The 13388-nt window shown below is 42.9% G+C and overlaps 1 protein-coding gene across 1 annotated transcript; it reads right to left on the minus strand.

The window, feature by feature from the left end:
- Nucleotides 1-303: 303 nt before the first annotated feature.
- Nucleotides 304-10755, minus strand: BECN1 (beclin 1). Its single transcript, XM_036268504.1, has 12 exons — nucleotides 10616-10755; nucleotides 10225-10353; nucleotides 8791-8858; nucleotides 7565-7623; nucleotides 6857-6947; nucleotides 6613-6749; nucleotides 6262-6456; nucleotides 5167-5313; nucleotides 3732-3881; nucleotides 2907-2967; nucleotides 1854-1996; nucleotides 304-1116 (listed from the first exon to the last, which is right to left on the minus strand). The coding sequence occupies exons 2-12, from the start codon at nucleotides 10349-10351 to the stop codon at nucleotides 948-950; spliced, it is 1347 nt and encodes a 448-aa protein (XP_036124397.1). The 5' UTR covers nucleotides 10352-10353; nucleotides 10616-10755; the 3' UTR covers nucleotides 304-947.
- Nucleotides 10756-13388: the final 2633 nt, after the last annotated feature.

Raw genomic sequence — 13388 nt, forward strand, 5'->3', positions numbered from 1 at the left:
TAAGAGAGAATATCAGACATGAAGATTAGTATTGAACCAGGGGCTCAAAAAACTAAGACCATCTGGGTGACCTTGACTGAGCAAGAAGGCAGTCTGTATTTCCCCTTAAAGTTAATTCAACCTCTCTGTTCTGTTATTGAGATCTCCACAGTTAGGGCTTTCTCTACAGCTATTTCTACTAGTCTTTAAAAAAAAGTAACACTGACCCATCTCTAAACATGTTTCATCAGAATTTCCACATACCTGCACTTGAACTCAATTCTCCCAGAATACAAAGTACTCTATTTTAGTTAAAGAAAAACCCAACAGTACACTGTGGACAGTTATCAGACTGCAGCAAATCTTTTATTACAAATAATTCTCTCCATAATGTCTCAAATAGTATCAAACACCATTTCATATCTCTTAACACAGAGCAGAGCAGGCATTCAGTACTAGAACCAAGTGAGAAGTGTTAAATTTCAAGCTTCTGATCACATCACATGGTGACCAAAGCTTATATGTCATTTTCTCACGTTCTCCAACTGTGCGTCTCATACATCTCATCGTCTCAGTGGAGACAAAGGTTTCTATTTAATATTGTTAAGTGCAGGAAGTTGAGAGAGATAAAATCCAGTGAAAACACATTGATCTCAATTCAACTCAGTTAAAAAAAAAAAAGCAAACTTAAATTAGTTGTTTTAAGGGGAGAAAGGGAAAGGAAGGCATAAGATTACGAGTCAGAACTATAACAAAGGCTGGTAGCTATACATGGAATGTATAGCTCTGGAAACTATTTGTCATATGATATTTTAAAATAAAGTGGCTTTTGTAGATTTTTTTCTTTTTTGGTATTGTAAACATGTGCTGTTTAACAGTCCCCGAACTTAATTTAAAACCTTTTTTCCCCCAAACAAAACAAAATTTAAAGCCTTTAAGGCAAACATCCCCCTAAGAAAAAAAGAAAGTCATTTATTATAAAACTGTGAAGACACCCAAGCAAGACCCCACTTAAGATTCGTCAGCATGAACTTGAGAGCTTTTGTCCACTGTTCCTCAGAATTAAACTGGGTTTTGATGGAATAGGAGCCACCGCTACCTCCTGTGTCTTCAATCTTGCCCTTTTCCACGTCCATCCTGCAGATGGACACAGCAGAGCTCATTAGTAACTGAGATCCAAGGTAAGTCAGTTCAGGCAAATGGGCAGGGACTTAATCATGGGACCATTCACGTCATTTTATCTATTAAAGAACTCTTGGTGAGAAACGGTAGTGTATTTTGGATTTACTTGAAAGCTAAAAATCAAGAAGGCTGTCACAAGAGCCTCATTGTCATTGTGGAGCACAGGGACAGGACACACACCCAAACAGATGACAAGCCTGGAGCAGAGGGTGAGGGTTACAGTACTCCTCACTGTTTTCCTAGCCATCCCTGAACTCATGGGGAGAGAAGGGAGGCAGAAGAAAAGAAACAGTTTGTTTTGGGGTGATAGAAGCAGCTCAGCCTTACTTTTTTGAACTAAGGTCGCCATCCATCACTAGGCTCCCACACAATTTGACCAAAGGAAGTTTTTCTGTATATTTCCAGGGGCTTAAGGAAAAACCTTCCTGAAATTGGAGAGTGGGCATGAGCTCCATGCCAGGAAAATCCCCCAAACCACCTAAGACAACAATCTTTTTCACCGGGAGCCAGGTGGTCACATTCTATTCTACTTGCAGTATTAGATCAGTCTTTGCCCATCAGTGTCATGTGATTTTGTATCATTTTCTGCTTTCCCATCATTTATACTATGTTTTGCCTCCATTCTTACTGCCCCTTCAATTCAGCACAATTTGGTCCTACTCTAGGTTCATTCAGCATTGGGGGATACTCACCTGTAAGGAAGACAAAATCGTGTCTCGCCTTTCTCAACCTCTTCTTTGAACTGCTGTACACAGTCCAGGAAAGCCACCATAGCATGATCAAACTTGTTGTCCCAGAAAAACCGCAAACCCCCAGAACAGTATAACGGCAACTCCTGCCCAAGAAGAGAGAACTGGCTATGGGTGTGGCACCAAGATAGGCTATCAGAGATTGTTCCCAATCCTATCATGTTCTTTCTTTATACCACTGAAAACAGAAACGCTGGGAAACTAACAGTGCACCTAGAACTGTTCTACTATCAGTGAAAATGTATTAAATATCTACTTCACAGCGATTCTTTCCCCATCTTAGAGCACACAATCTCTTCTGATCTGCCCAAAGCCCTTCTCAAAACACTATAAAAACACTCACTTTCACCCTGGCCGGTTTGGCTCAGCAGTTAGAGCATCGGCCTGTGGTCCAGAAAGACCCGGGTTCGGTTCCCACTAAGGGCATGTACCTCGGTTGCAGTTTGTCCCTGGCCCTGGTTGGGTCGTGCGGGTGGCAACCACTCGATGTGTCCCTTTCACGTCGATGTTTCTCTCTCTCTCTCCTTCCTACTCTATCTGAACAAAAAATGGAAAAGTGTCCTCGGATTTTAAAAACAACAACAACAACAAAAAACACTGATTTTCTTGCCCCACTGGTGTGGCTCAGTGGTTGGGCATCCACTCATGCACCAAGAGGTCGCCGCTTTGATTCCTAACCAGGGTACATGCCCAGGTTGTGGGCCAAATCCCTAGTTGGGGGCATGCAGGAGGCGGCCAATCGATGTTCTGTCTCATCGATGTTTCTGTCTCTCTCTCCCTCTCCCTTCCTCTCTAAAATTTATAAAGGGGAAAAAAAAACACCTAATTTTCTCTATAGGCCTCAAATAGCTAATCCTGAACTGGATAAGACACTGTCTCTTCATGAGATATTTCAGTATAAAAAGGAAACTGAGTAATACATTATCAAAAGTAAACTGTTTTGTTAGGAGGTATAAGAATTCTGTATTCCAGTGAAAATGGAGCTTCCCAGAGTACCTTAGATTTGTCTGTCAGAGACTCCAGGTAAGAATGGTTTCCATAGGGAACAAGTCGATACCTAAAAAGGAGATGCATAGAGAGATGGACACAGGACTCCTCCTAAAGTAATTACTGGGATGTTAGAACCCAATGATTTTCAGACTTCATCCTATCTCTTTTATTATTTCCATCCCTCTCTCTCACCTTCGCATAAGCTCCATGTTTAAGATTTTGCTTACCACAGTACATTATGTAATTATCTGGGGGCCTTTGTGGATGTATGTATGTTTTGATTTAGATTTAAGAACAAAAACTGAACCCGGTCCAAAGTGGCTCGGTTGGTTGAACATCATCTGTGTGTGCACTGAAGGGCTGCCAATTTGATTCCTGGTCAGGCCACATGCTTGGGCTAGGGGTTTGACCCCCAGTTAGGGAGCATATGGAGGCTGGCTGATCGATGTTTCTCTTTCACATCAATGTTTCTTTCTCTCTTTCTCCTGCTCTCCCCCTCCCCCTCCCTCTCTGTGTGGGTCTGTCTAAGCATGTCCTCAGGTGAGGATTAAAAAACAAAACATAACTGAAAATAGCTTGAGGAATACTAAGGTTCCGGAGACAGATGGTGGGTTGGGGACCACTGCTATGGTCATGTAGCTTGAAGACTGCTTAATCAATAGAAAGAGCCCTATGGTGAGGGGAACACCAGAAGTAGACAGTCTCCACAGACAGAAAAATCCCAGACTGTTGGGAGCAAGGGTTCCTGCCATAGTGGATAGCAGTACCAGTATGGAGATACAAATTATATCAAAGACATATCACACTCCAAGAAAGGGCTTCATTTCTTACCTCTGAAATTTCAGACCCATCTTATTGGCCAGAGCATGGAGCAGCAACACTGTCTGACCCCAAGCTGCGTTAATTTCATTCCATTCCACAGGAACACTGGGCAAACGACCCAATCTGAAGTTATTGATTGTGCCAAATTGTCCACTATGCCTACAGAAGGAGGCAAAGGGAAGGGAAAAATACATGGAGAATTTAAAAGTTAGCGACTTCTGAGACTTTCTACTTTCACCTAAAACCTAGCATAAATCTCCCTCATCTCCAGATTCATATATCTAAGTTCTACTTGGTACTTTAAATACATGTCTAAAACATGAGTCATTACCTTTCCACTTGCTGCTAAGATGCTAAAGCAGAAACCTGAGCATCGTCCTTGAATGCTCTCTCAGCTCCCTCCCTGTAAAAAAGCACCGAACTCTGTTGATTCTACCTCCTAAGGCTCTTCAGTCTGTCTACTTCTCTCCAAACTCAATGCCACTATTCTCTTTTCCTGTTTAGATCCCTACTAACAAGTCTCCTTACCAAAAATACTACCTACCCTCTTCCTCCAAGTCATTTCTTACATTGCAGGTAAAGTTATCACAAATGTGAAGGTAATTATGTCACTTCCCTGCCTAAATGCTTCAGTGGCTCCCACTGTCTTTTGGTTAAAGTCCAAATCCCTTCATGACACCTACAAGATACTTTAGGAACTGGTAATTCTCCAGTTTCATATTTTGTCATTCTCCCCTTTACACTCTCATCACAATAAGCTCCTTTCAATTTTCTGAATTCATCACCACTCCCACATTCCTCTGTTTCTTTGCACATGATGTTCTCTCTACAAGACGACCCCCCCCCCCCCCCCGGCCTCTGCAGACTTCTACCTCACATCTCAGCTAAAACATCAACCTCTTCTGAGGGAAACTCTCCATGTGGCCTCCTCACATTGGGTACAGTGCCTTTATGTGTTTCCACACACCCTGGTTAACCATTATCACACTGTATTACAATTGCCTATTATTTATCCATCCTTTCTATGAGATTATAAGCAACTACAAGGTAGAATGCATATTGTTTATGGTTGCCATCCTAGTGCTTAGAATAGTGCCCACCACACAGTAGATGCTTATCAGATACTAGTTAAATGGACAAAACATCAAATAAATTAATACATGCATGACCCTACAGAAATCAGCTCCAGACAGAGGCCCAGAATTTCATGTGGCTAGAGAGCTCAGATCTTTCCCTTTCCTTGGAGTGGATGACACCAAGCTCTAGAACTCCAACCCCCTGATTGTGCCTAGCCCATCACAAAGAATGAAAAAAACCCTAGATAGGGTAAAAATGACATACAGTCCTATTTTGTAGGAGGTGAGCACACTGGCTTAGTGGTTGCTGGCTAATGTCCAGATATGTAGTGCTTCCTAGATACTCCTCACCCTCCAGCCCTCATTACCAAATGTGAAAGGTTGCATTAAAGACGTTGGTTTTCTTCAGCTTGTCCAGCTGCATCTGGGCATAACGCATCTGGTTTTCTACACTCTTCAGTTCATCATCCAGTTCCAACTGTTGTCGTTTAAATTCACTGTATTCCTTCTGATACCTGTGAGCAGCCAAGATGGCCATTGAAGGCTGTTAGTTTGGGAGGTAAAATTTCTCTTTTGTCACTCCTCTTAACAATTTATTCTTAATGATTATGGTTACATCTAATTACAACATCTTTTAGATTTGTCACAGATCCTACTCAAAGAAACATACTTTCGCCTAGGAGGGACAGGATGGTCTCAAATTCCAACCGCCCATATGCAAAAAGGGGAGGAAAAAAGGACTCTCCCAAACCAGGGCCAAACACCTCTTGGATGTCTCATCTTTTCCAGAATCAAGGTGAGTAGGTCAAGATTCTCCAAAGATTGGCCATAATTGAACTTCTATTACTTTACCTCTCCATGGATGGGCCATAACCGAACTTCTCCATGGACTGGCCATAATTGAACTTTTGTAACTTCACCTCTATATACTTATTGTCCTTTAAATAGTTAGTAAACATCATTTCCAATGGAACTTATTACACTACTCTGTGAAAAAGTAACTTTTGTTCTGTCCTTCACTTACCCTATTTCAGTTAATGTGGATACTGTGTCTCCTCCAATAGAGGATTCTCTCAAGTTAAGAGCACCAATGAAATTTTTGAGCTGAGAAAGAATGAATGTAGGACAATATGCTCATCTTTCCAGAGGAAGATGCCAGATGCAGCGGCTGACTTACCCAAATGAGCCCAGTGCCCTAGAGCAGAGCTGTGACTATGGCCCTGACTCTCTGCTCTTTATTTAATCAACACACTTTTTTGACTTAATCATGCTGACCCTTCATATATAACCCTTCAAACAAACCTCTAGAAACAGGGCTTGGGAACAACATGCAGGATCCAGAGCAGACATGTGGCGAAATGACAGCTGACTGCAGCTTACAAACTAATCAGACACACTCAGCTGGAAGCCATTTCCCTTCCTGGAGCTTTGAGGGCAGGAAAATAGAATAGGTGATCACTCACTGAGCCTCTTCCTGATCCAGTCTCTCAGCCTCAGCCTGGACCTTCTCGAGATTTTCTGCCACTATCTTACGGTTCTTTTCCACATCTTCCAGCTCCTGAATCAGCCTCTCCTCTTCTAATGCCAGCTCCTTTAATTCCATCTGTAGCTGTTCACTGTCATCCTCATTCATTTGCTCTAAGATCTCCAAACAGCGTCTGCCAAGGACATAGAGTATGCTTACTGGAAGGAACCTGTTATTCTATTTATCTGAGTGGAACATAGCTCTTGAATAAGGACCAGGCAGTCTCAGAGCAGTGATAGCTCTAAGACCCAGATGTCAGTTTCCAGGCCCTGGCTCTGGAGGCACTCACTTGTAGTTCTGACACTCATTTTCAGTGACGTTGAGCTGAGTGTCCAGCTGGTCTAAAAGAGTATCTGTGCATTCCTCACACAGTGGGTGATCCACATCTGTCTGGCCTGACATGATGTCAAAAAGGTCCCCAGTGACCTGGAAGTGTGGGAGAGTCAGAGTAGGGCCTGCCCCATGCTACCTGCCCAGACAATCCCCTCTACCAGCCATGCCCTCTTCTTAATGCTGGAATGAGGCCGACTTGCCTTCAGTCTTCGGCTGAGGTTCTCCATGGTTCCGCCATCAGATGCCTCCCCGATCAAAGTGAAGCTGTTGGCACTTTCTGTAGACATCATCCTGCAGACAGCCCCCCGCCCATGGGCCACATGAGGGAGCAGAGAGGCCTCCTCCACCTACTGTGGTGCCAGTGGCAGAGCCTCTCAAGCACCAGCTGAGGGGCCTCAAGGTGCATACCCACTCCTAGCCCGACTGACCTCCCAAGGGTACCTCTCTCAGCACGAAGGTTGGCCTGGATGGACTAAGGAGGGAGAGGGGGCATCAAAAACTGATATGTGTGTGTCTATAATAGAAAAGGAAGGATAATCTGGAAAGACCATTTTTTCATATTACATCCCTCACCAGCCACCTTCACATGTATCAATTAACATCTAACATTTGCTATTCTTAAACTTTTCAAGAGCCCATCTCTTTTATTAGTCAATCCCTCCCTTGACTTTTCTCAATTCTTTATCATGAGAGCTATTGTTTCTTCCCACGTGTGAATGGCTACAAGAAAAACTCAATTAGTACTGGAAGGTGATGGGCCAGGTATAAGGGAATGCATTTTTTCTGGAGGAGCCAAAAGGCTAGGTGATGATTCATCTCTATCACTTGGCTCTAGGTCTCAATTTTGGGTTTGATTAAAATTGAACTAGTCTTTGACAAGGAGCAGGGGGCTGAGGAGGAGTAGGCACCTGGCTGGGGGGATGAATCTGCGAGAGACACCATCCTGGCGAGTTTCAATAAATGGCTCCTGGGAAGGAAATAAGAGGGTATTAGAATTTTGGCAGCGTAGAGGTGGAATTTATTTCCTAAACAGCCTCAGAATTATTTAGCTTTACCCCTGATTGATAACTACAAGACTTGATAAACCAGAAACTTAAATGGGTATTACCTAGCCAATGATTAGATACTAAGAAAGGATCCCTGGTACAGACACACCCCAAGTCCTATTTATTTTTTTGTGGGGAACATTCTCTAACTATGTTATACTCAATTATAATTAAATATGCATTTTTCTTTTGCCCTAGCTGGTTTGGCTCACGGTGAGAGCATCGGCCCGCGGACCAAAGAGTGGCAAGTTTGATTTCGGTCAAGGGCACATACCTCAGTTGCGGTTGGGCCCCTGCCCTGGTCAGGGTTGTGTGGGAGGCAACCAGTCGATGTGTCCCTCTCCTGTTGATGATTCTCTCTCTCTCTCTCTCCTTCCCTCCCACTCTGTCTGAAAAAAAATAGAAAAAAAAAAAAAAATATATATATATCCATCCTTGGGTGAGGATGAAAACAAAAATTAAAGATGCATTTTCTTACTAGTCAGGGGTATGGGCGAGATGCTCTAAATATCATGGCACAAGGAAAAAGTCAGATCACACTATAATGAAGTTTGCCATGGCAAAGAAAAAAGTAGGTAATTGATATGTTTTTCAATACTTTGATATAATTTATATGTGATCAAAAACTTATGACATCTGTCTTTGATAATAAAAATGATCACTGAAGTTATCACAGTTTAAAAATGACATTTTCTCTAACACTAACAATTTGTTGCCCAGGGTAATCACAATTTGTTGCCCAAACCAAGATACTTTTGAGAATGGAGAGGAGTGGATATTAAAAATTAGCTAGCACAACAGATGTAAACCAGGAATGCCGAGATGACCTAGATACACAGTTCATCCCATCTTTCACCTATAATAACTTATAATTCTGCCTCAAATAAAGAAGAACCTCTCTCCACATTTTTGAATGGATGACTCTTTAAGTAACTCTGTGACCTCAGGTGCACTTCTGTACCGCCAGTGTTCCACAGTGGCTTGATCATGCAGACTGTCTTTTGTTAACCAGAGATCCCAAAAGTTTCAGGGCTCTAGAAACACCAAGTACCCTGAAGAAACCCAGTTTGTACTCCAGTGTTTCCTACCTCTCCTGAGTTAGCCTCTTCCTCCTGGGTCTCTCCTGATTTCACCTGGGCTGTGGCAAGTAATGGAGCTAAGTACAAGGAAAATATTGAATCAGAAAGAATCTTAACAAAGCAGGAGTGGGTATGAAAGTACGGAAAAAGAATTGGAAATATCCTCATCTCTACCCCCACCTCCACCTTTTTCTTAAAGTACCATTTATACAAAGAAGAACCTCTTGTCTTCTTATCCTCACCTCCATTAAATAAGATTAAGGAGTTGTTAAAAATGTTTCCAGTATAATGATATCATGGTTATATTTTTAAAGACACCTATCTTTCAAAAATAGTTACCAAAGCATTTATGGTATTTATGTTTGAGATTCGCTTCAAAATAATTTTGGGTGGGAGGGGAATAGATGGGGCTGTAAATGAAATATGGTTAAATATGCATTAATAATTGTTGAAGCTAGGTGGTGGGCACATGGGGTTCATTACATACTTTTAAGTTTTCCATAACAAAACTGAAAATATCAAAATAATTTAGTGGGGATGAGAAGGGAGTGTGAAGGTATAGAGAACACAAGAATGGAAGAATGTAGCTAGTTATTGAAGTTGGGTGATGGATACAAGGGAGTTCATCATGCTAATTTCTTGGCTGTATGTTTGAAATTTCCACAATAAAATATTTAAAATATATTAAAGAGTTAATTCTCCTCAAAACAGGAAATCAGATAGTAACAATAGCTAACATTTACTGAGTATTACTTGTCATTTACTGAGTATTATTTGTCCTGCATATTCTTAAGTATGTTCTCTGTCATATTTGATTCTTAAAACTGCCTTGAGATCATTTTACAGATCAAGAAACCAACAAACCAGATCTTAGAGAGGTGATGTAGTCATTCAGCTAGTAAAAGACAGTCAGGATTTAAATCCAAGCTAATTGACTACAGATCCTTGAGCTTATTTAAACTGCTTATTCAGTTTTGTTTCTTTAAAAACTACATCCAACTTTTTGGGACTATGAGACTGTTCCTCCATTTACTAGCTGTTGATCACTAAGTCACTTAAGCTTTCTGAGCCTGAATTCCTCATTTGTAAAATGACCCCTAGGGGTTGTTGCAGAGACTAAACAAAGTACTGCATGTAATGCACTTGATATACGTAAGTCCTCAAAATATGCTCTTTATTATTATATAGACATATTCCTTTACTCTAAAACAACAGGAGTAAAAAAAACTAAGGGCCTTCGCTGTAGAAAGCTCCCCAAAGAACACTGTGTCAGAACTCCTTCATGTTCCAGATGAGAAAATAGGGAGCCAGAGAGACTAAGTGACTTTCCTAGGTTTACACGGAGTCTGTGGCAGACTACACGGACAGGCACCTAAAGACCTAAATCTCCAAAGACCCACTGGCAACGATTCTGACCACCCTCTTCGCAAGAGTCTCGCTGACCTGTGAGTTCCTGGATGGTGACACGGTCCAGGATCTTGAAGCTCGTGTCCAGCTTTAGGGGCTGGCTGCAGCGCTGGCACACGAAGCTCACCTGCATGGTGCTGCTGGACGTCTTAGATCCCTCCATCCCTGCGGCGATGGAGAAGAGGCGATATTAGGGAGAATCGGCGCTCCTGAAGCCCGGGTCTCGGGCTACCACCAGCCTCGCTGGTGCGGTGACGGGGGAAAACCCCGCCCGCGCCGTTCCCTCTACGAGCGGTACAACACCAAGTGGACCTGCTTCCGGGGCAGCCCCGGCAAAGGCAGTGTTAACAGCCCAGTCAGGGAGGGGCGACAACAAGGGCTGTCAGGGTCCCCAGGCTCCCTTCTAAAGTCCCTCTACGCTCTTCACCTCGGGGCCCGGAGCCCGGAGCCCGTCACCCTGGTCCGGTCTACCGGGGGGGCACTATGGCCTCGGGTCTGCCCCGGAGACAGGCCTCCAGAACTGCCATCGCCCAGTCTTCAGCTACTTCCCGGTGGGCCAGCGGAGGACTTCCGCCCTGACCGGACGTGACGCCACGACGGCTGCAGCCGCAGGAGAAGCCAGTAGGTGGGTCCTGGTCCACCTGCTTTCGGGCAGGGCTGCGGCCCCTAGAGGCTGAGCTGGGAAACGCGGCCTGCATCAGAGGGTGGGCGAAGGTTGCCAGGGGAAGTCAAAGAACCATAACGGGAGACAAGGAGGAGGCCCGCCATTCTCTAATTCAGTGACTTTTCTTCACGTTTGTCACTCCCCCGCGGAACCACTTTAATTCTTCCTGCAGTGTCAGTCTGCAGTGTCAGTTTTTTATTTATTTTTTTTTGTTTTAATCCTCACCAAGGACTTTTCTTTTGCATTTATCTTCAGATAGAGCTGGGAGGGAGAGAGGGGGATAGAGAGAGAGAAACATCGATGTGAGAGAGAGACATCGATTGGTTGCCACCCCCACGACCCCAACCGCAGTTGGGGACTAACCGCAACAACCGGGGTACATGCCCTTGGCCAGAATCAAACCTGTGACTCTGGTCTGCAGGCCAAAGCTCTAACTGCTGAGTTAAACCGGCCAGGGCCTGCAGTGTCAGTTTTTAAAAGGTTCTCCTTGGGCCAACCGGTGTGGTTCAGTGGTTGAACATCAGCCTACGCACCAAGAGATCACCGGTTTGACCCCCAGTCAGGACACATGCCCAGGTTGTAGGCCAAATCCCCAGTGGGGGTCATGCAGGAGGCAGCCAATTGATGTTTCCTCTCATCCATGTTTCTATCTCTCTCTCCCTTCCTCTCTCTCTAAAAATAAAAAAAAGGAAAAAAATTTTTTGTAAAGTTTCTCCTTTTTTTTTCTATCCTCACCCCAGGACATTTTTCCATTTTTTGTTCAGATAGAGTGGGAGGGAGAGAGAGGAAGAGAGAGGGAAACATCGATGTGAAGGGACACATTGGGTGGCTGCCACCCGTACGACCAACCAGGGCCGGGGACAAACTACAACCGATGCACGTGCCCTTAGCGGGAACCAAACCCAGGTCTCTCTGTACTGCAGGCCGACGCTCCAACCGCTGAGCCAAACCGGCCAGGGCTAAAATTTCTCCTTGAGAGAGCTTGGCTTTCTTTCAAACACTCCTGAGGGAGTGGTAGACACACTTGGAAGGAAGGTCAAGTTTGTGTTTTATTTTATATTATAAAATTTCAATTATTAATTAGAGAAAGTAAAGCACTTCAGATACTGAAATGTATAAAGGTATTATAAAGTATAAAACTAAGACATTTTTGTCTTGATGCAGGAATGGAGAGATCACAGAATAGGGTTCAAAAATAGACCAAATAGCCGGCCCCTGTGGCTCAGTAGTTGAGCTTTGGTCCCATGCACCAAGAGGTCGCTGGAATTGTGGTCAAGGCACATACCCAGGTTTGTGGGGGCTATGCAGGAGGTAGCCAGTGGATGTTCTCTCTCATTGATGTTTCTATCTCTCCCTCTCCTTTCCTCTCTTTCTAAAATCAATAAAGAAAAAAAAAATTTTTTTAAAAGACCAAGTATACAGGGGGATTTAGTATGGGATAAAGTTACTAGTATTTCAAATCAATGAGGAAATTACCTACTTAATAAGTGATGAGTGGGGCCAAAGAGCCATGTAGATAGTGGTGAGCTGAATCTTCTACTTCACTGCTTACACTAAAAGAAGTTCCTAATTAGTCACAAATTTAAGCAGCAAAAATACAATGATTAAAAGTACTAGATGAAAGTATGAGTGAATATTTTAAATAATCCTGGAGTGGGGAAGGTCTAAGAATGACATGAAAATTAGTAGCCAAAAAGGGGAATATTGAATTTTGCTCCTTAGAAATGAAAACTTTTGGAACTATCAATGAAAAACTTTTTGTAAAAAAAAAAAAAAAAAAAATTACAAAAGAAAAATGTGGAAAATAATTGCAGCTCATGAAATAGAAGGCACATTTCCTTAATATGCATAACTCTATTCACTCAATAAAAATACCAATAGGCCAGTATGAAATGGGCAAAGAATATGAAGGAGCAGATCACAGAAAAAAAGTGGTTGATAAAGAAATAAAAAGATGTTTCATTTCACTTGTAATTAAGTCAATGGAAATTGAACTTCAGTGAGGCATTCCTCATTTATAAGATTAGTAAAGGCTGAACCAGTTGATCATGTCCACTGTCAGTGAGCATTTGGGAAACTCTAGAATACTGTTGGCTGGAAGTGTAAATTAGTATAATCTTTTTGTAGGTCAATTTGGGAATGTCTATGAAAAATTTAAGTGTTCTTATTTTTTGGCTCATAAAATCTCTTTCTAGGAATTTTCCTAGTAGATATGCAAGTGATCAAATATAAATGTACAAGAATTTTCGCTGAGAAATGTCCCTCATAATAGGGTGTTATTTAAAGAAATTATGGCATAGCCCTGGCCAGTTTGGCTCAGCAGTTAGAGTGTCACCCACAGACCAAGGAGACCCGGGTTCGGTTCCCGCCTAGGGCACATACCTCGGTTGCAGTTTGTCCCCGGCACCGGTTGGGGTCGTGTGGGTGGCAACCACTTGATGTGTCTCTCTCACATTAATGTCTCTCTCTCTCTCTCTCTCTCTCTCTCTCTCTCTCTCTCTCTCTTTCTCCCTCTCTCTCTCCTGCTCTATCTGAA

The sequence above is a fragment of the Molossus molossus genome, unplaced genomic scaffold, assembly GCF_014108415.1.
Source record: "Molossus molossus isolate mMolMol1 unplaced genomic scaffold, mMolMol1.p scaffold_m16_p_19, whole genome shotgun sequence".
In the NCBI taxonomy this organism is placed as follows: domain Eukaryota; kingdom Metazoa; phylum Chordata; class Mammalia; order Chiroptera; family Molossidae; genus Molossus; species Molossus molossus.